Source organism: Brachyistius frenatus, unplaced genomic scaffold, assembly GCF_029030835.1.
Source record: "Brachyistius frenatus isolate BFR_SWC_R1_liver_20210118 unplaced genomic scaffold, ASM2903083v1 Contig_24, whole genome shotgun sequence".
NCBI classification, from domain to species: domain Eukaryota; kingdom Metazoa; phylum Chordata; class Actinopteri; family Embiotocidae; genus Brachyistius; species Brachyistius frenatus.
Window position 1 is genome coordinate 2,896,857 of NW_027210623.1, and position 27,918 is coordinate 2,924,774.

Consider the following 27,918-nt stretch of genomic DNA (forward strand, 5'->3'; position numbering starts at 1 on the left):
TCATTCTGCCGGTCTTAAATTTAAAACCCATTACTCCTCCTCTTCCTTCTCCAATTTAGCAGCGTGGCAGGGTAGCTGCTGCTGTCAGTCACTGTTACTGCTTTATGCCCAGAGAGAGCTGGACATACGAGGCGGAGCTGAGGCTCGTTGTGGGATTGTTGGACAAGAACTGGAGAAACACTTTATTTGTGTGTAACTTAAAACCATTGAACGTGACCGTTAACAGACTGCCTGAGATCAGGCGCCACAGTGACACAAATACAGAGGACTTCATTCTGGACCACAAACCATAGAGCCGCCGCTGGCTGACATACAGAAGATCTCCTATTTTGGGCTCTTGCCCTCCTGCTTGGACTCCTTCAGACATGGAGACGCAGCTGTCTAAGGCCATGGAGGACTCTAAGACCAAACAAGGTGAGGATTTGGACTAACAGAAAACCTTTTCTTTATCATTTCAGTAACATTCATTAATTCATTCTGACAGTAATAGGTAGTTTGCATGAATAAAAAGGTCAATTGCGTGAATGAGCTGAACATGACTAACGTCAGAGTAGTTGTTTACACACACACAAAAGTTAAGATTTGAGCTCCTGAGCCCTCCCCGACCCCACTCGGCCTCTGCACTGTCGCTCCGTGGGCTCCCTTGACCCTTTCTCTAAACCTACATAACTGAAGTTGTGGGTCGGATGCTCTGAGCAGCGGTGACACATGGCGGAGGTTACAAACAAACTCAGCGGGATCAGAGAAGCATTATGAACCTAAATGTGTTTAGTGTTAAATGAAACGAGGCCTTTTCACCATTTGTTGTATAAGTCTGAAGATAAAACGAGTGATTGGAGAAAGTAGTAGCTGCTGAAGCATCAAGTAGAAACGCCTCAATAATCTATTGTAGTATTCAAATACAGAAAAAAAGATCTGCTACAACATCTGTCTGACGTGAAAAAGTCCATTTGTCTCGTGTGTTATTCTAGGTTCGGCATTTTCCTCAGTCACGATGCCACAACACTTTGTAAACTTTGATTGTTAATGATCTCTATATAAACATAATTATCTGTCTCTCCTGTGGGCACCAACACAGGTGCTGCTGTGGATGCAGAGCTAGCCGACGCCATCATGGCTCGGTGTTTCCATCCATCTGTGATGGGCCCGGAGGCCTGGGAGGGATACACCTTTTCTGGTCTGGAGATCCGCATCAAAGAGTCCACAGACCTCTACGGAGCTGTGCTCTGGCCCTCGGTGCGTCCAAACATTGTCCTGCAGTTCACCTAAGACCTCTTACTTGTGAGCCGTGACACCAACACATTTTTTTTTTTTTAATCTCCAAACAGGCAATGGTGCTGTGTCATTTCTTGGATACCAACCGAGACAAATACAACCTGACAGACAAAAATGTTATTGAACTGGGAGCTGGAACTGGACTCGTCACCATCGTATCCAGCCTGTTAGGTACTGAAACTAGCCAATCCAGAGATGAGCTCTGACTTAATCTGTTGCTGTTTGTTTCTCCTTCAGCCCTCAGTTACACTGTCTCTCTGCAGGTGCTAAGGTGACCTCCACTGACCTACCAGATTTGTTGGGGAACCTCCAGTACAACGTAATGCGCAACACCAAGGGCCAATGCAAGTACATCCCTCTGGTAGGTTTTACATTTTATACCCTAGAGTTGAAAAGAAATCAGATATGTAAAGTGCGCTATCATTCCCTCAACATTTTGAGTGCAGCTAACACCAATAGTTTCCAACTTCTGGATATAATACATTGATTTAATAGTGTATAAACCCTACTTCATCTTTTCCAGGTCACGGAGCTCGTCTGGGGAGAGCACGTGGAGCAGCGTTTCCCCCGTGCCACACACTGCTTCGACTACATCCTGGCAGCTGACGTGGTGTACGCCCACCCTTACCTGCAAGAGCTGATGGACACCTTTGACTACCTGTGCCAGGAAAACACTCAGATCCTTTGGGCAATGCGTTTCCGCCTGGACCCAGAAAACAGCTTTGTGGATCGCTTCCGACAGCGTTTCCACGTGGAGGAGCTGTATGACCTCCCGAGTCTGAGTATCAAACTGTACCGAGCCTGGAGGAAGGATAACAGGACCAAGGACCACAGGGAGGCTGCTGCCTGAACTGCTAAACACACAGAACAGTATATTTATTGCATGTTGAAGTAGGTCAGATTTTTGAAATTAGGTCAAGACCACTTGAGGATCGCGTTGAGATTTCCTTTCTATCTGGATGCCCTCCATCAGCTACATGCTCTCACACTCGAGGTCTCGGCTCAGTCTGCTGTCACTGGTCCAGCGAGTTTACAATGCAAACATACTGTTCTGGATATTTCCAGTGGATTCCTGATGAGATAGTCGATTGTAATTAGGAAGTCTGTTGCTGTGTGACTTTACTTGTACGATATGATCAGGTTTTATCGCTGTTAGAGGAACCTGTTTGGATAAGATCTGGAGAGGTATGAATGGATCGCCTGATAAGTTACAGTCAGCGATAGTTCACTGAAGATGAATTCCTCTGGGGACCACGAGTACAGACACAGCGTTTCATTTTAGCAATGTCTCATACATCCAATTATTGTTTTCTGATATATTTTTTTCTGCTGTAATTGATATTTGTAAAATAACAATGGAATTGTGTGAAAGAAATTGCTCATAGTGATGAAACTTTACTGCTTTCATAACTTTTACAATGCAAAGAGCGAGGAGTCAAACGCACGACAACAAGACGGGACGTTGAACAAAAGTAAAGGTTCAGAGAGAAAAGACGAGAACCGTTGGGAAGATCAACATTTTTCTCTGACGTAGGTTATTATCTAAGTTATGAAGACAAACTCTACATGACTGGAAAAAAACAATCTATTAGCTTAACATCCAACAAAAGATGAATGTCCATGGCCTCGGCCATTTAGGTAAACGTCCGCCAATATGTCGCAACGCGTGAACTCGAGGCTTTAAGAAAATTTCGAGTTGCCTTCATGAATACCACGAGGGGGCCGTTCATATGGACTCTTCTCGTGTACACGGTAAATACGACACGATCTGAATGCAGCATGAGAGCAGGTGAGGTGGGCGTGGCAGCAGGAGACAATAGGAGTGTATAATTGTGTGAGTGGCTGCAGGTGGGGCGGATCGGAGAACTGGGGCCAACACAGGAAGGCTGAAAAGTCCAAAACCATGACAATAGCATCATTTTCAGCCCAAAAGCTCCAAAAATCCACCGTAGACTGTCTTCTCAGCACTTAACAGCAGTCAAACACAGTTAGCGGTTTAACATAGTGGAGAATTCAGAAGATGAATAGCCAGATATTAAATGTCATACTCAGGAGTTTGTGGAGACCAAAACAGAGCTAAAAGAGACAAACATGACTCCATGTGATTGATAATGCTGCGCAGTAACTGTTGGATGAGTAAATAGGCAACTGTTTATTTAAAGGGTTGCAACATCAACTTAAAAAGTGATGTGTTGTGTTTCCGCTGCTTCACACAGAACGCCTGCATGACTCCTATATTTTTGTTGTTTAATGAACCAGGAACACTTTGACTTGACTCACCAACATCAAAGTACAACTCACATGGTTTTTAAATACATTTTTTTATCAAACTAAATTTTCCTTTTAGGCTCCAGGATGAAGCAGATACGGATAATCACATTTAACAGCTGGGACAGTAACATAACAATACAAAATTACAGCAATGTTATTGCTAAACATCGAAAATATACATATATGTTTAGACCGTATTAGAACAATGTTCATTACCTTTAATTGATATAACATACATGAAAAACCTAAAAATGATAGAAATATGAGGCCTTTTCATAATATCACATAGGATACAGCACAACAGGAAATTAGTGGTTATTTTCATAGTTCACCTCCGAATAAACGCAATAATAATCACACACTGCACTTTTAAAACGTCATTATTTACATACAATTAGAAAAGGCAAACTAATTCAATAAATAATGTGATCTTCTTTGCAACATACAGAAAACTTGAAATGTTGACAGCAGTTTGGTGGTTGCTGTTATTGTTTTTTTTCTTGTATGTTATTTTGTAAATATAAGACTTCCTTTGGGTAATGTTTGACCAGCAAACCACTTTAAGGAGGTCAAACTAAAGATCCATATTGGGCAGTAAGTGCTGCTTCAGTAACATGAACACCAACGTCACGCACAAATTTTTCAAGTTTTGGAAACTCACCAGTTAGCATGATTACCTTGCTATTAATGACACCTGTTAAACCTGATATCTTATTCATGATTCCAAATCCTTCAACATTTTCTGGCTCATTTTCTGACCCATCATTCCTTGACTTTTTGCCCACGTAATGGATATGTGTTGTTTTGCTGAGGAGCCGGAGGAGTGGTGAAGAGTTAGATTGAAGAGGAAGGAAGGAGGATATCTATGGTTGTGGCTGTGAATGTCAATAACATTGTCAAGATAAACAAACACTCAACAGCTGAAAAGTGTGTGTGGCGGCCTCGTAACAATATCAGCTAACTTTAGCACTCTTTCAACAACCTCTCGATGACAAATAACATTCCACCAAGAGACACCGCTGAGATACTGCCTGTCACCGAGCTTAAAAACTCCCATCTTTTATCCAAATAAGGCTGCTTCACATCAGTAGCGCAGCTAGGCAATGACCTAACCACCCTCCATTAACATGTCAACACCCCTCAAGGTCCTGGATGGATTTCAGGTTTTGTGATGGGTATTGATTTCATTTGATAACACCTGAAAGTGGGAGGTGAAACGTCATGGTCAGGAGCTTTTAAAATGTAACTGAGGGTTGTCTAATTGAGGTTTTGGTTACCGAAGGCCCCTTCTTTCTCCAGGGGCTTGATACCAGAAGGCTGCATGCCGGTCTGATCTTCTTACCTCCCGTCTCCGGGTAATTGAGATTATTGCAAGATAAGCAAGCAGGGAAGCCTAGCGTGGACGTGTTCCAGACAACCTACGTCATTTTTACATTTTTATTACGTTTCTTCTCATCTCCATTTTTCTTTATTATTGGATAAAATTATTGTTGATGTCCACAGGAGAAGGAACACTTGCTGACAAATAAATTCTTGCATACTTTTAAAAACAAGATGATAGTGTTTTATAAATTGTTATTTAAATTTGTGTTTACTTGTTAGGACTTCTAAATAGGGGGCTGAACGCAAAGTGCAACCAAACTCATCCAATGTGGCTTGTAGGTTTAAAATGTTTTGGTCACAACACATATTCAGTGGCTCTCTGCCAAGATGCCATCCAGCCAAACACAAATCATCTATTGGCCTACTTTTCCATAGGGCTTACCCCCCGCCCCTCCCCCCCTCTGTGTCCCTCTTACTATTTGTAGACGCCCAAATAAAACTGGTGCAGTTGCAGCATAACTTGCAGTACCTGGACACAGATATGTTAAAATCATATGAAAGTTAGTGGATCATTTCAGGAGAGTTCAGTAGAGGACAGAAGCTCTTACAGGTTGAGCATTCCTTCATGTTGTGTCCAGTGTGAGATAACAGACTGTGGAGGTCTTTACAAAGCACCAGCAGAGAAGTCTGGAAGCAACACTGGAGGCACGGATCCATGGCTGGTGATCCTGTGTGTGTCTGTGCATCTACGTGTACTCTGCTCTTGAATCTTTCGTGGGCGCGGCGCTCTAAAAATACCCTCATGCCCTTGTGATGATGATGGGTGGGTCCTGCAGGATGCTGAGTCTCTATAACCTCGCAGTCAGAGGTCTCCAGATGCAGTCGGATTGCTCCCGAGGTTTTTCACTGGAGCGTACAGCAGCAGCAGGTAGGTCGAAGGTCACAGGTCCATAGCTGAACTTGATGTTTTCACTGTATTTGCAGTAGTTATGGGGGAAGTACTTGACGATTGAACTTTTAAAAGTCAAATTGAATTGTATGTCGGGGTTTGGAAACATGTCTTGTGTTCTCTGACTAAAATCATCTTGAAAAAACTCTTTAAAATTAGTTTTTACTTGTTTATTGTGCGACATTTATGGGTAATATTTATGCAAAAATAGTCAGAATTAAAACAAAAGAAATGATCATGTAACATAGCAACACTCTGGATAAAGAAATGAAATCACCGTAGCAAATAAGTAAAAAAATGTTAAAGTATATGAATTGAACATGTTATACAGCTGCATGTAATGATGTACAACCCTCTTCTCTGTTCCCTTAGTCTTGTTTTTATTATCACTTTGGAATCAAAAACACAGAAGACAAAGTTTGACCTCTACTTGATTTTATTTTTCTATCTATATCCTACTGATAACATCTGTCTGTCCGACATTTCAAAGCATTTTATATGGATACTTTGTCCACATGCTGTGTGGAGGAAACGGATTATATGAGAAGTGAAGAGGAGGAAGATGAAGAGGAGGAAGATGAAGAGGAGGAAAAAGGTAAGATGAACGATGTGGGTTACATGTTTGCTGCAGACCACACTCATCTGAACGTCTGATGTTTATATTTTTCAGATACACAATCAGAGGAATCAGCTGTGGGGAAACAACAAAAGCCGGCCTGGGCTCCATCTTTCTTCCACAGAGTCTTTAAAGAGGTGTACAACTACGTCGGCCAGGAGATCGTCATCACAGAGGGTCTTGACTCGTATGCGGGCATGATATGGCCAGCGGTGAGGAACCCTGTTTCTAAGATTTGAACTGGTATTTGTCCTGATATTGCACACAGGACCTGCCCGCACCATGGCAATGTGTTCCAGCGCTCTGTGCTTTGGAGGATGCCTCCGTTTATGCACTCAAACACAGATCAAGCAGCAACAGTGATTTCAATCACAAGAACTCAAAGCTTTAACAAAAGATTCACAGAGTTCCCAGCGTGGCAACACGTATCACCTGGTACTGTTATGATATTTTGACAAACTATCCACATTGAAGATCCAGTTAACTACCTTTTCTTGTTGGGGCTCTCGACCACATTACATGGTCTTCATCACCCCATTAGATGTCATCGGCATATGAGCTCAATAGTAGTTATAATTCTATCAAACCACTCAAGACTTTAGTTGATTTTTGTTTAATTTACGAGCCTTCACTGGTGAAAAGTTGTGTTTAGACGTTCATTTCACCATGAAAATGGTTGAAATAACAGACTGTTATTCCTGTTTTAGAGTGAGTTCATTAAGGCTCAAAGTGGTCAACATAAAAAAATAAACAAGACATTATGAAATTAATAATATTTCCATTAACAGACACGGATATATAATATAATCATGAAATTGTGAAATAAACAAAGCAGTCAATTTTCTGACTCCTCTGTATGAGGGGAGAGCCAATGATATCCTTGACTGTGCCCTTGATTTATATCATACTTAAGTGTCATTAAGAAGTAAAATGGTGTTGATAAATAAAAACAGACTTTAGAAAAATACTTTTTTTTAAAATGCCTTTAATGAAAAGAAAAAGGCTCGGAAGCTAAAGTCTGTCATTGTGAGAATATGCAGGATCAAATAACATTTCAAGATGATGCCGAGTTCACAATTTGATTATTATACTACATTATATATATATATCTGTCGGCAATTAGTCCTTTTGTAAATCTTGCAATGTTTTCTTTGGGCTCTCACAGATTTTCCTTTGAAGAAGTGTAAAGATGAAGTCATGAGCCTGCCTGCATAATACATCACAAAACGTATTGACACCATAAAGATATCAACTGTCACAGAGTTGGACATCAATACTGACTGTAAGAATCATCTTTGTGGCTCTCAGGCTTTGGCCCTCTGTCACCACCTCGACACTCATCGTGAACAGCTGACACTTGTGGACAAAGCAGTCCTGGAGATCGGAGCAGGAACCGGCCTGGTGTCTGTTGTGGCAGCGCTCCTCGGTAAGTCAGTAGAGACGAACACGTTCTCACGCACAAACCCGCGAGGTTATTACCTGTGTTGTGTTCTCTCTGTCCTCAGGTGCTTGGGTCACAGCCACAGACCTCTCAGAGGTCCTGAGCAACCTGACAGTCAACCTGTGCAGGAACACCAAGGGTCGCTGCAGACACACGCCCCAGGTGGCAGCTCTGTCCTGGGGCTACGACCTGCAGCGCACCTACCCTTCATCCGTCTACCGGTACGACTACGTGCTGGCAGCCGACGTGGTCTACCATCACGACTTCCTGGACGAGCTCCTGGCTACCATGAAGCATTTCTGCAGACCAGGAACGGCCCTGATCTGGGCCAACAAGGTCAGGTTTGAGACCGATCTGACTTTCACCGAGAACTTCAAGAACGCCTTTCACACAAGTTTACTGGCTGAAGATGGAGAGATGAAGATCTTCATGGCAACGAGCAGAGAGGGAGAGAGGAGGAGGAAGATCAGCTGATGAAGGAGGATGAAGAAGAGACAGAGGAGGAGGAGGAGGAGAGCAAAGAAAAGCATGTGGAACAAAACCTCAACGAGCCTGAACTTGACTCTATCAGTCAGGTGCAAAGCGAAGGAAAAGAAAATGAGGACGTAACACAGGAATCTGACATGTCAGCTGTTAAAAGAGGAAAGGAGAAGGAAGAAAAAAACGAGCATGAGAGTGATGAAGAGGAAGCGATGGGGAAGATGGAGATCCTCAAGGAGGATGAGAGAGCGAGGGATGAACCAGAGGACACAGATTCAAGAGAAGAGGACATTACAGGTGAATCATCTGTCAGAGAAACTGCACATTTGTGTATATAGATTAAAAGCACCTGCATATTTTAAGCTTAAATATCAAAGTCCAATTGCCTTTCAACAAAACGGTCAATTCACTCAAATCCCCAAAATAAAAGCTACATTTTCTTTACTTGTGTCAAACCACAAAGGCATGAAGAGATTATGATCTCCTGTCACCTCGATATCATACGAACTATTTCCTGCTCAGTACAAAGTAGCTCCAGAGAAAAAGTGTTTACAGAAACAGAGAAACTGATTCAGGAAAGTCTATAAAGTCCATTGTTTTTTATTTTTTTATTTTTCATGGCTCTTTTTGTTGGCGTTGATCCTCCACAATGATCCAGTCTGAAATATACCAACCACAGATTGTATGTCTAAAAAAAATATGTGCTAAATTATCAAGATACATTCATGCTCCCCAGAAGATAACTCTGGAGAAGTATCAACAACTGTAGCATGAATTCTAATTAAATCCGGGATAAGGAAGATTTCTACTTAAGATATTACTTTTGCGACAACAAACAAACAGAAAACGTAGCATCAGCAGATCACATTTTAAAACGTTTCCAACGCTTTGGTTTATGACTGCAAATCTAAAGAGAATTCCCATCAACTTCAGCTAAAGTCTGTTTACAGCTGGTCAACAAATCCTAGACTATGTTAGCATGCTAACTTTAGCATTTAGCTCAAAGCAAAACTGTGAATAAACCCCACAGAGTTGCCAGCATGACCTTTTCGACTCACAGTCTTGTTTGAAATGTAACTTTTTTTTGCATTGTGACCAACATAAAGAAATTTCACCTTCTCAGTGTTTGCGTGGCAGCAACAATTTCAGATATCTCAAAACCTGCCTAAACACCAAAACTGTATCTGCATGGCTTAGCCGCCAACAACATGAAAGCTAACTTTTTTGATATTCAGTGTTTTTCTCTGCTTATGATTACACTTATTAATGCAGCAATCATGAATAAAAGGTATCAGAAGTTAGGGCAGGATTTGTTTTTCTTCAGTTTTCATTTCTGTTCGCCTCAACTTTAATTTGTTGGCAGATTCTTTAAGTGAAACAGCAGCTTCAATGATGCGGCCAGCTGGCAATATTATAGTAGATTGAATTAGATTTGAGATGTGGGACGGGAGACACATGAGGAAAGGCCAAAAAGGTGTGAGGCCAAAAAGTGGTGACGCCAAAACTGTAACCAAGTTTCCCTTTTGAAAGAGAGCAGATTGCGTCCGTCGGTATAGATCGAGTGTCTGAGCTTAAAAGCAATCGAGGCAGCGACTCCTTTTTTTTTTTTCACTTAACTCTTATTTGGTCCACATACAAAATGATGTCATGTTTTATACCCCTCAAAGTCCTGACTTAATCTTTTTATTGCACCACATCAAATGACTGACCCATCGACTTCAGGTTGTCCTTCATGCCGAGTGAACTGCATCATTTTGGTCTTTACTGTGTGGGACCACGTTAAAAACCCGTTTCTGTTTCTTTCCACAGGAGACTCCATGAACCAGACAGCTGTGCAGGAGAAATTCTGGGTTTCTAAACTCTTTAGCCGCTTTGATAAAGACATCTACCATTATGCAGGGCACGATATTCTCATTCGTGAATCCATCGACTCTTACGGAGCCGTGATGTGGCCGGCCGTGAGTATTTCTGAGAACAAAATGCTACAAAGCTTTATATCTTTCCATCTCACCTCAGTTATTCATTCTTTTGTCCCTTCTCTGTCCTGGAGGCGCTGGCTTTGTGTTCTTTTCTGGACAACAACAGGCACGTGGTGAACCTGCAGGGGAAGAAGGTGCTGGAGCTGGGAGCAGGAACAGGAGTGGTGACCGTCGTTGCCAGTCTGCTGGGTGAGCATCATCATGACGTGACACAACCTTAACGGTCATCACAGAGTAAACCATTATCACAGGGCTTGTGCAAACAGACACACACACACACACACTGGAAAGATTTTAGATTGAAACATATGTACTGTATCTAAAATAATTAATAGTTTGCATATTTTTCAAAGAATAACAACGACACATTGATAATTTATTAATTCTGACAATACATTTTTGTGGTCAAGACTGGGTCATTTTGTAAAGATAAATATGCAAAATGGACCACAATAGGCGAAGCACTCTACTCCATTACGATAAACATAAAAAGGATTATTAGATTCATAACCTTCGGTGCTGCTGTTGAGCAGACACTGTAATGAGCTCTTACCGTCTGACTGTGGTGTTGATGTCGACAGTATTTCTGCGTCCTCAGGAGCTTCAGTCACAGCTACAGACTTACCGGAGGTGCTGACTAACCTCCAGGTCAACGTGACGAGGAACACCGAGGGTCGCTGCAGACACACGCCCCAGGTGGCAGCTCTGTCCTGGGGCTACGACCTGCAGCGCACCTACCCTTCATCCGTCCACCGGTACGACTACGTGCTGGCAGCCGACGTGGTCTACCATCACGACTTCCTGGACGAGCTCCTGGCTACCATGAAGCATTTCTGCAGACCAGGAACGGCCCTGATCTGGGCCAACAAGGTCAGGTTTGAGACCGATCTGACTTTCACCGAGAACTTCAAGAACGCCTTTCACACAAGTTTACTGGCTGAAGATGGAGAGATGAAGATCTTCATGGCAACGAGCAGAGAGTGAGAGATGGATGGATTGCTGTACGAGCCCACGGGATTATGGGCGCCCTATGTAAGAGCCTCTGAAGTGATTTGTTTTGTGGTAGGAAGTCAAAGGGCTCAATCAAAACGAGGCGGCAGTGTGTGACAGTAGGCCAAAGCCAAAATTAGTATAGCAGTTTAAATCTGACAGTAGAGTCGCTCTGCTTTATGTTTCCTGCATCATGGATGGTTTCTGCATTTTGTAGACTACAGTATTCTGTAAAACATCAGAGGAGTTTCAGTTTGGATCAGTTTGGAAAAACACATGAATTTCACATATATGTGGCAAACATTTGCCTTACATGTGATCACGTGTACCATGTGGAAAACATGGGAAAGTCTACTTTTGTGTAAGCGATGGTATTCAGAGCTATATGAATGATATCATTGTAGAACTGAAATCATCAGTGAATCATTTGATTGACAGGAAATTAAGCAAGTATTTTCATCATGGATTGTTTCTGTCAAACACAAAGCCAAAAATTTGGTGGATTTAGCTTCTCAAATGAGAAGATTTAATTGCTTTTCTTTGTGTATATATATATATATATATATATATATACATATATAAAAGTGAACAAAACACTGTTGGTGGGATAAAACAAGATGTATGATGTGAGTCTATATCAGCTTAGAAATGTCTTTTTTTCGGTATGTGAATTATATATATATTTTTTTTTACATTTTATTGTCCAACATCTCATTTGCCGTTCATACAAGTGACGACCAGTGAACACTTCAATTCTTCCAAATCATTTTTTATTCAGTGTCATTCTTCTGGTTTGTGACTTTAATTCCATGTGACCACAAAAAAGTGTGACAGCTCAGGTCGTTCCCACGTCGTCGAGGAAGAATGGGTATAAAATAATACTAAGTGCGTACAACCTTATCTCGTAACATTCTTTAAAATATTGGCATTTTGCTAGATTTTAATCACTATAAATATAAACACGTAACATCCATAAGAAGCATTTCTGAAGTCTTTCCTGACACCAGCAGAGCGAGAGCAACAGATACGAGAAGTCTGTTTGGTGCCAGAAGTGGACGGTAAAGTCCTGTGGTGAAACTTAAGGCCATTTTTGGAGAGACTTGTCATTGGCAACGCGTACTCTAGATAACTGAGCCCTGAACGCAACATCTGTCTGAACCAAAACCCAAACACAGGAAAGAGAGGGGGGAAAAGGGTGAAGAAGCAGAGGATGATGTAAACAAAAACAAAAAAACCAACCGGCGAACACTCGGAGAGGCCCGTGTCGAGGCTGCTCCCGAAAGTGATACAAGTCACAGCTAAAAACAGAAACCCAACACAAACAGCTCCTACCCCAGGGTCAACACGAGTTTTAACCACTGATTGACTCCCAGAAAAGATTTGACACCCATGAGGACGAGAGGCTTGGAAGCAGCTGCTTTTACATTCTTCAGCACAGAGCTTCCACTTCTGAGATCTTAAAACAACATCAAGGAAAGGCGAAAGCATAAATTATTGCCCCCCCCTAACTACACCAGTGGTTTTCATCAGCTCAGAGAGTGAATCTATTTTTCTTCTATTCAGTTTTGTTATGCCTTCATGCTTCTGTTGACAATCAAACCAGCTTAACATGGAAAACCGTTCTTTGGTTAAACTGACGATACCACATATGATACAGGAAATCATACTTTTTGCACGTTTGACATAATCCAGGTGATATTCTAAAGGACCGTACCAGGGTTTGTGCAAGTTTTAGCTTCTCAACTACTGATCATGCATCCTCTTTACGTTTCCGATGACCATTATTAAATGCAGGCTGTGAAGTTTTGTATTTTCAGGGGCATTTTTTCCCTCCATTATGCAGTTATTGTTTTTACATTAATTTTCACATGACATGAAAAAAGCACTCAAAGCAGAACACCATCAATTTTACACATCAAAGTCTGTTTGGGGAATAGCCACAAATACATAGTGAAAAAGTTGTTGCTCCAAGTCTGAAAAATATGTTTTTGTTTAACAAGTTACAAAATAAAGGAAATCTTGGGGTGAGCAGAAAGAATTGAGCTCACTAGACCTTATTAACCACTCCACATTACTATTCACGGCTTGAGACCACGAGCTACTAATAACATCACACTTCAATCCCCAAACAGTCAGAAGTTCATATTCATTGTGGTAAAAGGCGCCTAATTAATAAGACTTGGTGTTCACTACAAATCTATCCGACTCAAGAAACAAAACTTCCTGGGAAAAATGCATGAAAAAAAAAAAAAAATCCAAAACATCATAATGTGCAAAAGCTGTGATTTCAAGCAGACATTATGTAATTTGTAGTAAATCAGAGAAAACCACTGGTGTGGTTCTTTAAAGCAAATAAGATATCAGAAGAAAAACCAAAATGAAATCATGCTTAAAGCCCCTCTGAATGGCTGAATCTTTTCAGTTCGGTTGGGAGAAATGTTCATGGACATAGAATATGCTCACAAGTACATAAAGTCATTCACAAACGCACGCTCATGAAAAAAACAACAGTGGATATTGTTTAGTCTCAGATTAAAAACCTTTCAGATTCAAACAAGCTAAAATCTGCTTCCACATAAAACTATTTTTCCTTACATCCTAGAAGACATGCATATATGCAAAATACGTCAATTCGAATAATATTTGTATTATATACCTATTGCATCTTAATATTTTGTATGTTATGTGTGTATGTACATTATTTTATGACACTGTGTACAAGTGCAACATTTTAAAAGCTGCACAAAAACATCTCGAATACTGTGTGAACATTTCACCGTGAAGTCGGCTGTGAACGTCCGACTGCTGCATCGTCATGTTTATGAGGTCTGGTAAGATGGTTGTCAAATGTGAAGCCGGTGGCCTACACCTCCACAGGTCAGCAGAAACCAACAAAGTGGTTTCCTGTTACCCGACAAGTCACCGACGCCCTGCATACAGCGCGCACGCATCGACGCTGCCGACACCGACTCGAAATCACATTTGACACCGAAAGTTTAACGGGTGGAACGACTGCAAAGCGGGCGAGTGTCGACGGTCGCCGCTGATTCTGCGGCTTCCTGAGGACAAAACCGTTGCGCTGTTCGTCATCCCATCAGAAAAAGGTAAGGTACACGTAGAAAGGCACCTCAACAATGTTTTGTGTTTTCCGAGACAGACAGGACCAAACACTTATGAACCCGGCATGGCGGGAACGATCGAAGAAAGAAAAAAAAAAAAAAAGGAAGAAAAGAACAGGAGATTAATTTGTGTCAAAGACTTCCTTTTAGTTCAGGAAGCAGGCAGACTGTCTGAACATCCAGCAGCAGTGAGTCCTCCTGTCTTCTCACTGAAGTACCTTGATGGCCAGCTTGGAGTTCTCTATTGTTGTTTTATAAGTAAGTAGATGGGATCACAGTTGTTGTTTTTTTTTTTTAAAGACTTGGGATGCATCCCTGGAGTCCACACTGGCCCTCTTGGTTTTTTTCTTTACAGTATTTACACAAGAGAATGAGGTTATTTCTATGATCTGGTGGAAGCGAGAGCCTCCAAATCTGCAGGTGACAACAAAATAAAGGACAACACCTGAGTAAAATATAACGGAGCTACAGTATCGATAAGCCTTGGCGAGAGTTTACAGCTTTAACATTTCTTTTAGCCGAGTTATTTTTTTTTCTGCTTGTTGTATGCTAATGAACAACTGCGTGATGCTCGACAAGACATGTAAAAGATAACTGGTTTGATCGACTAAAACCACAGGATGAACAAGAGCCCTCGCCTGGCAGGGTGCCGAGTGCATCAAACCATTTACACTAACTCGGCGTCATCCTTTATTTTGGCGGTCACCCACATTCACAAAACAAAAATCACCCCAGGAGGCAGCTGGTTGGTCAGATGCATAGACCATGTGACCCTGAGGGACATGATATCAAAGTTACCACGTAATGGACCGTGTATGGCCATGCTGCCCGTGCATGCATGTATGTGTGCGCGTGTCTGTGCCTAGAAAAGTGTGAAGTCCACGGGGTACATGACCGGGAGCCAGTTCTCACTGAAGGTGGCGCAGTGTGTCCATCGAAGGTGACGCATGAGCTGAAAACAAGAAACAGGAAGGGATCTCGGTGAACAAAGCTGACATTGGTTTTTTTTTGGGAGCATAAGCAGTCAAAATATTTAGAAAAGACTGATGAACCGAGCCGATCTCAAAGATCACTATTCGGGTCGATCGAGGCAATTTTTCTTAATGCATTTCAGACCTTTTCAACAGTAATGCAAATTTATTGTATCGATTTTAAATCATTTAAAACAAACTTGAAGTGAGCGTTGTCCTGCTGTATTATAGATAAAAATAAAAGTATGTGTACTCCGTATCGCCAGATAATCACCAATAAAGGACTCAGATCGGGACAAAAACACTTGATCAGGACATCCCCATAAAAAAAATAATAATCTTGTTATGTTGAACAGACGTCAGCCGTCACTGTTCTCGTACCTGGATGCAGTTCTTCATGTTCTCTTTGCTGGGCTTCTCCTCCACCATCTTTGAGGCATATTTTAAGGCTCGGCCGTACATCTTGTTCACCAGAGCATGTTTATATGAAAACATCAGCAACTGAACAGTGGAAACAAAGGAGGACAAACCAAATATATTAGATTAATGTTTACTGAATTGTCAGAAAGCCTAATTGCAACATACAGATGATTCACCAAATAAAACCTTTCAGTAGAGAAACGAGAGGAAAGCACACGGTTTTACGTAGAAAGTGTGGCCTTTATAACTGATTGTTTTTTTGTTTTTTTAAATGAAAAAGTTCAACACCATGAAAAGACCAAAACCAACAAGGAACTTATCCCCATAACAAGTGTTGCCTGTGTAGCTGAAGTCTGATTATTTTCACTAGAAACCAAAAACACTTTTTTGGTGTTTTCATAAGATTAGTTGTCAATAAGAAAAATATGAAATATTGCCAGCGTTATCCTTTATTTTCACATAGGGAATATAGAGTCACATCGTAATACTTACAGCTCACTAACATCTCAGGCCTTCCCTTCATTTTCTGAAAACATTGTACTCACCTTGGAGTCAGTGAGCTCCGCCCACTTCTGCACCTCCCAAAACACGTCCGTCAGGGCTTTAGCCACATTGTGCGGGGTGTCGTCTGAACTGCTGGCCACCTGCTCCACAGCCTCCTCCGTTGCTTCCACTTGTACTGAGGCGACAGCGACATCGGCAGCGGCAGCGCCGTCCTGCGACGCAGGCGGCAGCAGGAGCTGGTCGGCCAGAGCACAGCCTTTCCTGCAGAGAGCGTCCAGCAGGGACGACTTCTGCTTCTCCATGTCCCTGCAACACGGATGTCAAGACAAGTCGCAGTCAGGGCCGTGAGCTCAGCTTACTGCTTATTAATTCAAGGTTTCCTTTGTTATTTTCTTCGTTCAAAAGTTACACACTGCTGCTTTGACGACTGCGGACGTTTTATAGGCTGTGAAATACAAACCACATTGATCACGAGGTGAGATGTGTCAGGATCTGGGGCGCTTTTCACCTCAGCTGGTGGAAACTCATGCTTCATCCAAATGAAACAGAATCCTTCATAAATAACTGTGTTTCTATTGTTAACACGATTCTTCAGGGTGACATACGTCTTGATGGAAGCAGCATCCGGCCGAGGGTCCGTCTTCATGGTGAGGTAAACAGCCAGGGCTGTTTGGTCGATGTGGGAGATGACGATTTCTGCCGCTGACACCACCTCCCTCAGACGTTTCACACGCTCCTTCACACAAGAGAAAAGGAGAAATGGCTGTGAGCAAAGATGGCTGCAGAGTTTAGACACAAACATCTGGAACAAAAGAATTCAGTGTTCTTGGGATTAGATCCCGACAGAACTCCCCCTCCGTTTCCGTTTACCTTCTCCAAGTCCAGCTGGTGCAGTCTTTGCACATGCAGCGGAAGGTAATCGGAGTAGTTTTCCGTCAGTTCATCATAGATGGAGCTGGAGTCCAACCTGAGCAGCAAAGATGACGGACGGTTGAGTGACAATTGAAAGAATAAGGCAGAAGGTAGAAAACCGATGAGAAACGGCGCTCACTTCGTCATCCACTGGATCTTTAAATCTCTCATGGCTTCAGCAAACTCGTCCTTCACTTCTTTCTCTTTGTCTCCTTCCTTGTCCTTCTCCTTCCCTCCATTCTTTGTTTTGTTGGGAGCAGGAATTAAGTGGTAGATGACTGGAACGACATCCTGAATGAACACACACAAAGAAACGTATGAGTCAAAATCTAGAAACAGACACAGTCAACAAATTCCATGACCTCTGTTACTACTCTGCAACCAAACTCCTCACCCTTCTCCCTCATACACCAAACTCCTTCTGGTCATATCTCTTTAGCCAAGTTAATAAAAATACTTTTTAATACCCAGTTATTAAAGTTGAAATGGTACTAATTATCAAGTGATGTGGATATTTATAGATACACCAGTATTTGCACTGACCACCAGAAAACGTAAATCACTCCATATCAAAAATAACCATGATGACTAGATTGTTGCATATTTCAGCACAGATATATTGACATGCGTTGACATGATTATTGCAGATGTAACAAATCCCATCTCAAGGTAAAGAATAAGCCATGTCCAGATGGTAGGAGAACAGTGGCTGCTCTGTTGTAGTGTTTCTAGCTCATCCAGTACCTTTTTAAACTTTCCTTGTCGTTTTGCAGAGGCCTGCCCCTGGTGGTCAGAATAACACACAGTAAGGAAGAGACAACACAAACACACCAATAAAAGGATTCTCTCTTTCTGCATTTCATCCGTCATCTTCAATCAGAGACTCAGAGAGTCCGTCCACCTGCCTGTTGCTTTATTAAACACATGCTACAGTGGGAAACAGTGGTGGAATCCCTGTTGATGAAAAGATCAGATTTCTATCTTCTGCTCACTTCTAATAAATCTGATCTACTTGTTTTTCCTACAAACTTTCAGTAAGGAAAACTTCAATTAGTCAGTGGATTCAGAGTGAACATTTGACTTGAGGCTCAAGTAAAATTCTCATGTGTTTATAGCGATCAAACGATTTTCAGGAAAGTGAAAGTCCTCTTTACTGGAGTCACTTAATTAAAGCTGTGAATAAAATGCTACAAAATACTCAGAAGTGAATGAAATTCAGCTCTTTAGATTTTTATGATGAGAACTTGTAGCCTAAGTATGTCAGAATATACAAGAATAGCTAATAAAGAAGCAAAGGTGTCATTTTTGTTGCTGACTTTTACAAATATTTCACTTGTTCAATTTTTGGGCAAAAACACATCCCTTTGGTCCAATAAAGCAACAAATACTTGGTGTTCTTGGTTACTAGTCAAAACAGAAACAAACAGTATGAAAACTGAAGTAATATTTCCTTTTTTGTTTCATCTTTTCCAACTAAAATGTTTCCAAATAGTGGGAAATGGTGAAAACATGGTCCAGAGAAACGTGACCATGTAAGCAACCAAAAAATATTCTCAAATATAAGTCAGTGATCTAATGACCCAATAACCAACTAGATCTGACTTTTGAAACATCAGCCTGGACAGAAACAGAAGCATGGAGGCAAATGAGTGAGAAAGAAAAAAAAACCAAAACATGTATGCATGAACAAAAAGGAGAGAAAACAATTTACAGGAAGAAGCAACTAGACTGATCAGTTTGGGTGTCAAGGTGAAAAAAGTAACATTTCAGAGATATGTAAGAAGAAAAAAAATCGAGAGCAGCCGAGTGCTGGTCTGGTTTAAATCTTCAGGACCATGAAAACCTCCCACATCACATAGTTAATGACTAAATGTCAGAATTTACAGTAAACGTGCCTCATCCTTATCCTGCGGTTTGTTCTGTATGCTGCTGGCAAAGTGCACAAGTCCCTGATTTGGCAAAAGTTAAAACCAGCACCACCCCAGCCCTGAAGTACAGAGATGAACAAAGAACTGAGCTACTCACAGCTTTCTTGCCGTACTCGCTCTTGGGCACAACGAGAGAGCCCGTTAGATAACATCCTGGACTCGTCCCCTTAGGGATCCTGAAAAGGGGGAGAAGTAAAGGGAAGAGGGCAGAGAGGGAGAGAATAAAGACAGAAATATTACACATTTGATTTCATTAATATGGAGAAACTTTTCAAGATTTCATTTAAATAAACTAAAATTCTCTTATCCAGGAAGGCAGCCAGTGAAATATTTGGGGTTCAAGAGTCTCGGCAGATTACATCGAGTCAGTCATTCCCAATCCGGCTGCCTCACATTTGATCAGTGATCCAATTTTCTTCTGTTTACTGTGGACGCAATCGTCATCTCAAGGCAAATGTAATGTGTCTCCTGTACATTATGAGAGTCTGAATGTAAATAGGTGACAGTTCTGGCAGCAAATATCTCCTTTTCTGCAATCAGGCATCATCATACGAGTCAAATAAGACTTTTTTTTGTAGTTTGCGTAAGTTCTTGGACTCACTTGTCGTCCGGCAGGGCTGTGACATAGAAGGGCTGCATGGCACCGGGGCACAGAGTCACAGAGTTGGCCTTCTTCTTGGCCATGAGGGCAGCACGGTGGGTCTCGTAGACGTCCAGACTGAGAGTGGTGGACAGACGGTGGGAGACCACAAACGGCAGGTCCTTAAGGCGCTCCAGCTCACTGGACTGCTCATGACGGACCTGCAGACGGACAGTGTAGTCCCCCTTTTCCAGCTTCAGAGAATACTGGAGAATTAAAACAGAAATCAACTGAAAGTAAGTACCTCCTGCAGATATGAGTGAACATCTTGTAAATGAAACACGTGCAGTCCTCTGTGGTTACTAGTGAATGTGGCTAAGTGCACCTGGTGTGGATAGGCGTCCCCTGAACCAAGCAGTCTCTTGTTCTGATCAAACAGCATCCAGAGTTGACTGTCAAACTCAGACTCATAGAGCAGCTCACACAGCATCGGGCAGCTGGGTGTCACCTCTCCACTCTTAGGCTGAGGACGGAACAAAACAAGATTATACACACGCAACACAAAAAATAAGAAAAGAAAGATGTATCTCCTCTCATATGTTGTGCAGAAGGTTTTGGCAGTGCCTGGTGAAAGCTGTAGGTGAGGACGATCTCGTAGAGCTGTCTGTTATTCGGCAGGACGTCCCTCAGTCCTAAGGCTTTTATCTTTGAACTTAAGGGCCTACAACAACAACAACAACAAGAGGGCTCAATCAAGGAACTGCGATTTTAATAAAGAACAGTGTGTGTGTGTGTGTGTGTGTGTGTGTGTGTGTGTGTGTGTACTCACCTAAGGGGCTGAACCCATGACTTGAGGGTGATAGTGGGAGACACCTCCTCATATCGGAGAGTCGACGACACATCGAAGCTGGTCACTCCCTCTGAGGCGTGCTGGGACGAAACAAATCAAGAGTCAAAACCAGACGGGAACCGAAAGTGTCTGAGCTGCAGCTTACGTTTCAGACGTTGCTGATCGGAAGGTTTGTTCTTACTATGTGCAGGGGTGAAGGAGAAGTGTGGAGTCCATGGAAGGAGATGCTGTAGTCCACCGTGACGTCACCGAGGCTAGCCCACCAGCGCGCAATGCAAAACTCTACTACTCTACCTGACTGGAGAGAAAACAAAAAGAACCGCGCATTATTTTTCTCATTTTTAGACGGATGCAGCCAATGAATTCAACGGCATCTTGAAGAGAACTATGTTTTTCCAGTGAGATGCCCCAGTCAAATGAAATCTATGTTACAAATTAAATCTATATACCAGAACAGGGAAGGCCTCAGTTAGTGAGCCTCTTTCCAACAGTGACGAGAACTTGTAGAATTCATTAGCTCGGTAGGCTCTCTGCTTGACCAGGTGCACCGCGTGAAGAACAAACTTTGACGACACGTCTCCTGAATGAGAGGTCAGTGTGATCTCTGCAGGAGGGAGACGAGAACAGAGAGGAGAAAATCAGAACAACAAGCAGAAGAGAGGATGACGGTGAAACCACAATGTGCAGGAGGAAGAAGCAAAGAGAAAGAGTCACAGATCCAAAGACCACAGGTTGATAATGCTGACTGACTATAATTTTTCCCCAGGTGTTTTGCCTTTTCTAATAATTTATCAATTTAAGACCAAGAGTCTCAGGAACCATCGCAGGAGGATGATTGTACACTTGCCGAGAGGCATGCAGCATTTACCGTCTGGTGCTATTTACAATTTAATACAACAGTCCTGCAATAAATCCTACCATAATAAAGATTATTGTAATGTTTTTGTTTTGTTTTAGCGACAATGGGGTTTGTGATGCTCCTTATCTGCATTGTTTCCATTATTTCTTTTCAACCTAATTTATATCAGTAAGGTTTGACACAAACACCTCTCTGTGAAAAGCAGCATCAGAAACTACCTCCTTCAAAATAACAAATAATCAATCAAGTCCTGCACAAAAAGCACTTTAAAATAAGCTAAATCAATTTCTGGTTTTTAATTTTAAAAATGAATCTATAAACTAACTTTAATGGTACATTAAATGCAAAAAGAATGAACAAATTTAAACTTTATATGCCTTTAACAAATACTGAAACTTTTGAATAATGCCGACTGTTCACCGCTCTCATCTCTGAGACACTGACCTGCCCAGGAGGCTCCCTGAGGAACAGCGATGAAGTGGCGTCTGATCTGGCCTGGTCTGAAGTGGACATCTGTGAAACACACCTCCTGATTACGACTGTCTGTCACTCTGTCAGAGGGGGGGGACGGGCTGTCAGACACACAGACCTCTTAAAACAAACAAAACGCTCATATCATGCGAGAACTTACTTGGTGGGGATTATAACCGTGATTGGAACTCTGAACAGAGGGCCGCAGGTCGGTGCTGCTGTATCGTACCCACACACCTGAAACACACACATTCACTGTGAATAATAATAATAATAATAATAATAATAATAATACACTCATAAAGAAGGTGTCCATCCCTTCCTCCTCCTCAGTCATGTCCCCACCTCTGTGTAGTGCACTCCTTCTCTCAGTCCCACAGGATCGATGCGGACATTTACATGACGACACTGGTTCATCAGCTCCAGGTGGGAGGGGCACTGGACCCAGGGGGCTGCACACGTGAGCGCCAAGTGGAGCTGCAAGGAGATTCGCTCAGGGTTTCCTGCAATGGAAAACAGATGGTGTAAAAAAAAAAAAAAAAAAAAAAAAGGCAGTACAAAAATAAAATGCTGTAAAAGCAAACATGACTGTGCTGGTACCTGTGTTCTCCGGGAAGATGGGCTCAATTCCTACTCCGTGATCTGAAGGTGAAAGAATCTGGGCTGGGTCCCTGAGGTAGATACCTCTCTGTGATCCCACGCTTATCGAGAAGCCGAGGTGGCTTGTGGGTAAAGAGGCGTGCTGAGTGAGGTAGTCCAATGCCTTGTCCACCTGAGAGAAAGAAAGGGAGAAGGTCACTGGATGGCATACGAAAAATGCAATAAAATACCAAAATACTTACAATGAAAGTAAAATGACACACTAAAAACAAGAGACGGAGAAGGAAATGTAGCCCTGATAGCAGCAAATGTCACGTTACCTGGATTATTCCATGGCCTTGTGCAAACACCTCAATGTCATCCACCTTCAGAGCTGTGTTTTCCAAAGCTCTCCTCACAGCAGGAGCGGAGGGACGGATCTCGTTCTGCTTCAGCCCTTCATAACACAAATCATTTTTTTTTTTTTAAATCACACCAGTTCACACACACACTTCCATATACATGCGGTAAGTTCTCACACAGAGTATCAGTCTACGACCCTGGACATACCCGAGAGGATTAATGCGATGCCGCCGCAGGCGTTAGGGGATGACATGGATGTGCCATTCATCAGCTGGGTACCACGGAGAGTCCAGTTGGGTACAGATGCGATGGCACCGCCAGGGGCGCTGATGCTGACCCCCAGGGCCCCGTCAGTGCTGGGGCCCCTGGAAGACCAGGTGTATTGGTTCGGAGGGAGCTTCTCCCTCAGGGAATACTCCGCCACCATCATGTCTGGAGTCACGTAGGCTCCAACTCCTACAGGGTGAAGAGGGCACGAATTAAGGTAACATGTAAGGAAATGAATTAGGGCTACACAATCTATACCTTTTATTAGTTCAGTGTCATGGGATTTTCCATCATAAAACAAACTGCTAATCATAATATTTTACATCGGAACGGCCAATAATCTGAAATCTAATGTTTTTCCATCTTTTCCGCTGTGAATATTATAAACTACATAGCCGTCTGACCCCAGAGTGATCCTAGTAATAAATTAAAAAATACATTATTTTTCAAGAAAATCTTAGCTTGTTTTAAGCGCGTTTACACATCAGGTTAAATGCAGTTTGATCACTTGACTGGAAGTTAAAAACAACAACATGTATTTCTGATTTTCTCCCCAGGTCAACCAACGATGATTCGACAGGACGTGTTTAATCGGAGCGTGTACCTATGACACTGCTGGTGGTTCCTCCTGGGCAGCCGACCGTGGAGAGGCAGGGGCCGTTGTTTCCCGCACTTGAAACAAAAATCACATTGTGCTTCTGCACAGCTTCTGTGACCACCTCACAAATCCTCCTGAAAGACAAATTCAAAAATCAGCAATCAGTGACAGCGTGCAACAAGAAGTGACAGAACCACCATCATTACACACACTCTCGCAACACTCACCCTGAATTGGGCCAGTGGGTGGCTTCCCCATAGCTGTAGTTAACCAGGTCACACTTGTAGTTGATGACTTCAATCATCTTAAAGTGACAGAGAGATATGAAGAATAAACTGCTGTAAAAAGATTTAGAACAAGAGGTAAACTGTTATTTTATCTCTATTTGACAAAGATTTTGAGGAGTATACCGCGCGGATGAGTCCTGTGCCAGTTTCCATGGTGCTGAGGCGGGTGTCTCCAATCTTCAGAGCCAGAATTTGGGCACCGGGGGCCACACCGTTACGCTCCGGTTCCTCTGGGAAGTGACCTGCTGCAATGCTTGCCACATGTGTCCCATGAGCTCCTGAGAAAACACAAAAGCCAGTTAGACAGGAGAACACTGAGGACTTCTACTTATTATGCAGCCTTAACCGTCTGAACCACACAACCTGTCGGCAGGTTTGAAAGACATATTTTCTTTATAAAAGTTGTCGAAATTACAACATTTATCGTAGCCAAAAACTGAAAAAAAATTCAATTCTCGTTGGGTTTTAAATGTCCAACATTCCTTAAAATCATGCGCCTGCGTCAGGAAAAACAAACAAATCTAAGCATAAAAATGCTGATATTTCCTTTAAAATACTTTTTTCTACATGTCTCATTTAAAATGTCCCCAAAAATAACCCATTTGCAGAATCCAGGTACCTCAGTAGAAGGGGGAAGCCGTGAACGCCACAGCTGAGGCTAACTCTGACATGACAAAAATTATGCGTTTTTTTTTTTTTTTTTTTTTTTTTTTTACTGAGCTGCAGACGTGAACAAAGATAAAAACAGAGAGCTCGGAGAGACGTTTGTGGAGGCTGTAAAAATGTAGATAGTTCAATATGTAAACATGTACAAGCTCCTCGCCCGTTTTTCCAATATTGGTAACACTTTTGAGCACTTTGAAAAATGTCTATTTCCAATATTTGTAAAATAAATTGTCTTAAGTTTTTTTTAATTTTTTTTATGATTTATAACATTATAACTGTTATAGTACACAATAAAACATTTCAGTTGTCCCTACTTTAACCCACAATTTCCATAGAGTGGCAGGACTTGGTGATGTGGTGAAAAATGAGCCCAAGTGAGTAAAAATGTGACATTAGCAACAAAAAACAAAAATAAATAAGAGAAAAGAAAAAGCTGAGAAAGTGCTTGGTGTTCTCAGGGTTGACTTCCAAATCTGCAATAACTCCCTGTTAAATGATGAAGATGAATTTCATGCTCACCTCCGCTGGTGACGATGCAGAGTGTATTTCCCTCATCATAAATATTAATGGAGTAGTTGAGCATCTCGGCGTTTCCTAATGTGGCGTACTCCTGCGTCTCTCTGTATGAGCTCAGCACAGTGCACTGGGACAGATCTCCACACTCAGAAGTGTCGACTACAGCCCTACAGGGAACAAACGGTAACAGACATTATGAATAATACTTACACCATTAGTAAGCTGTAGAAAATAGGGAAGAGGAGAGGTAAAAAACAACAACAACAACAACAACACCATGCATAAAGAGGCTATGACGAGAGTATGGCTCACTTCCATGTGACGCCGTCGTGCCAGAGCACACAGTCATACACAGGACCAGGATCACTGTACTTCTTCTCTAGTGATGCCAGCAGCTCCGACTGACTCTGCAGCTCTTCTTTCTGCAACTTCTCAATCTGCAGAGGAAGCAGGGTTGGAGAGACAGTACGGAGAAATATAATTACTGTGAACAGCAACTGTGGAAATACTGATGAGTACACCAAGAGCGTTACCGGTCTGACCTGTGAGGGGGTTGGATGAGTGACGTCGAACTCTTCTGTCTTGCGAGATACCTCAGCCAGTGCTGCTCTGTGTGGTGGGTCCCACATCTTCTCCTTTCGCTCTTTCTACAGGACAAAAGAGCCATAACAGCACAAATATCTTTAATACATTTACAGAGGATGGCAACAGATTGGACTTCATTTTGTCTGCAGGATTCTGGCAATAAAATAGTAACACTGCACGTGGATAGAACATACAACCACACCATCTGCCGGCATCATAGTCTTTTTTCATGTCTTTAGAAAATCATTACTTACATTTTTAATTATAAGTATGTTGTGTGTGTCCTAACAGTAGCTGTAAAACCCTTTTAAAAATCTTTGTGGAGGTCAGAAGTCTTCAAATGTCTCCCCACGCGCACCTTGTTGTCATGTCATGTCGTGTTTGGGTCATCAGTCCCAAATGTCAGCACAACACTGAGCTTTGGGCACAACCACAGTAATGCAAAATCAAAAGTATGACAGGCCTCGTACAGTAATAATGTCCCGTCTTCCTACCTGTATTCTTTCTTTAAGAGCTTTAGGGAAGAATTCGTAGCCATTTTTAACTCCAATGTGATACTTCCCTGATGGATTGACCCAGGCAGGAGGGATCTGGCAGACATAAAAAGACAGCGAGAGTCAGATAACACATCACCATGAAATTACTTTGGATGTAGGACAATACCTGGAAGGGAATATTCCCTATGTGTCATTTTTTTTTTTTTTTTAATGAGTCTTCGTATCAAAGTTGTGTGTGAACCTTAAGTGTTCTCCCAGAGAGGCTGGCGATTGTCCCGTCTTTAGGTTCGGCCACCGTGGTCATGTTCACGTCACCGCTGCCCGTCGTATCGATGATGTCCACGATCTTCGGCTTCCCCTCGGTCGTGACCTTTGGGAGGTAATAATCAAGAAAGAAACCGATTAGGAAAATTCAGACGGTAAAGATAAGATGCATAAACTGACCAGAGGAGACTGTGGATATCAAACTTATTACTAGTTCATTTAAATCTGATGTCCAAACCATCCCGCAGAGCGAATAAGCCTCCAACCCCACTAACAGCACTTCTACACGGGTTTGTTTACTCAATGAAGGAGTCACATTCAGTCTGTGCCCTTTAAAGCACGACTTAGGCAAGGTGACCAGATTAAAAATAAACAGGTGACCTTTATTTATTGTAAAGACGTGGCCGAGCTACACAGAAACTAGTCATAGATTCCTGTCCACCTCGTTTACTAACTTTGCTCCAGTGTGAGTTGGTAGTTAACATGAACTAACCTCAGCTAACTCACCGTCCACGTTATTTTAGCTTGTTGGCACTAATCTACTCGCTCCGTCCATCTTTAACTCACAAGACAAACTTAAAAAAAAAAAAAACTGAAGGAAAACCGAGGAGGACAAATTCAGCTGTTCGCTATCATGCTTTTTTTTTATTTATTATTATTTTTTTTTTAGCACGAATGGCCCCACCAACTTACCAGCTAACGTCCAAGTTTATTTATTTGTCAGCTAGTTTCAGCACGAGAAAAAAACAACAACAAACGCGCTATCAAGTCCTCCGTGTTAATGTGATGGGTCATAAAAAAAACTTAATAAAAAAAACAACAACAACAACTAGCTGTCATGGTCGTCAATGAGCGATGCTAGCAGGCTAGCTAGCCGTAGCCGCTGAGTGACAGTGTATAAATTAGTGAATGAGTCGGGGCCTTTTAGCTTTGTGCTAGCTGCCACAAACTGCGCCGGACAACATTTTTACACGAGGCCAGCCGGTCCATGCTCCCTACCTGCATGCCGGGGGCCCCGGGATCCACGCCGGTGTCGAGGATGGCGACGAGCACGCCTCGGCCGTCGTACTCGGGGAACCTGGTGAGGTAAGAGGCGGCGCCGGTCTCCTTTTTGGGAAGCAGCCCGTGGAAGGGGAACGGTTCCTCGGTGGAGTGAGCGGCCATGATCAAAAAAAAAAACGAGCGACAATGAAAACAAAGCAGCGAAATGGGGAAGAAAGCAAACACGGTGGGAGAGACGGAGGGGGGGAGGGAGGAGGAGGAGGGCTGTTTAAAGGGGCCGAGCCGAGCTTCTCTCGCCGGACACCTCTTCCTCGAACCGTCACTCAGCAGGACGGTCCCACGTGAAGTCAGACCTG

General features: G+C 42.4%; 4 protein-coding genes across 5 annotated transcripts; 3 read left to right on the forward strand and 1 right to left on the reverse strand.

The window, feature by feature from the left end:
• Positions 1 to 24: 24 nt before the first annotated feature.
• mettl21e (methyltransferase like 21e) lies at positions 25 to 3,532 on the forward strand. Its single transcript, XM_069697760.1, has 5 exons — positions 25 to 414; positions 1,079 to 1,236; positions 1,329 to 1,446; positions 1,539 to 1,636; positions 1,799 to 3,532. The coding sequence occupies exons 1-5, from the start codon at positions 366 to 368 to the stop codon at positions 2,123 to 2,125; spliced, it is 750 nt and encodes a 249-aa protein (XP_069553861.1). The 5' UTR covers positions 25 to 365; the 3' UTR covers positions 2,126 to 3,532.
• Positions 3,533 to 5,673: 2,141 nt separating this feature from the next.
• LOC138620505 (protein-lysine methyltransferase METTL21E-like) lies at positions 5,674 to 8,349 on the forward strand. The gene is made up of 5 exons (XM_069697764.1): positions 5,674 to 5,797; positions 6,309 to 6,413; positions 6,489 to 6,646; positions 7,743 to 7,860; positions 7,940 to 8,349. Exons 1-5 carry the CDS (start codon positions 5,683 to 5,685, stop codon positions 8,347 to 8,349), a joined length of 906 nt encoding a protein of 301 aa, XP_069553865.1. The 5' UTR covers positions 5,674 to 5,682.
• On the forward strand, positions 8,349 to 14,558 carry LOC138620504 (protein-lysine methyltransferase METTL21C-like). The gene is made up of 4 exons (XM_069697763.1): positions 8,349 to 8,652; positions 10,165 to 10,313; positions 10,406 to 10,523; positions 10,933 to 14,558. Exons 1-4 carry the CDS (start codon positions 8,349 to 8,351, stop codon positions 11,316 to 11,318), a joined length of 957 nt encoding a protein of 318 aa, XP_069553864.1. The 3' UTR covers positions 11,319 to 14,558.
• Positions 12,078 to 27,793, reverse strand: tpp2 (tripeptidyl peptidase 2). 2 transcript variants are annotated; one of them, XM_069697761.1, is made up of 29 exons: positions 27,560 to 27,793; positions 26,538 to 26,666; positions 26,294 to 26,389; positions 25,757 to 25,861; positions 25,527 to 25,651; positions 25,218 to 25,381; positions 24,156 to 24,310; positions 23,973 to 24,049; positions 23,752 to 23,879; positions 23,088 to 23,336; positions 22,859 to 22,974; positions 22,539 to 22,710; positions 22,284 to 22,441; positions 22,099 to 22,175; positions 21,912 to 22,018; positions 21,058 to 21,212; positions 20,790 to 20,906; positions 20,588 to 20,688; positions 20,383 to 20,479; positions 20,144 to 20,281; positions 19,780 to 20,024; positions 19,276 to 19,354; positions 17,995 to 18,033; positions 17,390 to 17,541; positions 17,209 to 17,305; positions 16,944 to 17,074; positions 16,380 to 16,644; positions 15,796 to 15,915; positions 12,078 to 15,395 (listed from the first exon to the last, which is right to left on the reverse strand). In XM_069697761.1, the coding sequence occupies exons 1-29, from the start codon at positions 27,722 to 27,724 to the stop codon at positions 15,306 to 15,308; spliced, it is 3,849 nt and encodes a 1,282-aa protein (XP_069553862.1). In that variant the 5' UTR covers positions 27,725 to 27,793; the 3' UTR covers positions 12,078 to 15,305. The 2 variants fall into 2 exon arrangements, with proteins under 2 accessions (XP_069553862.1, XP_069553863.1); XM_069697762.1 differs by lacking the exon at positions 17,995 to 18,033.
• Between the last annotated feature and the right edge of the window lie 125 nt (positions 27,794 to 27,918).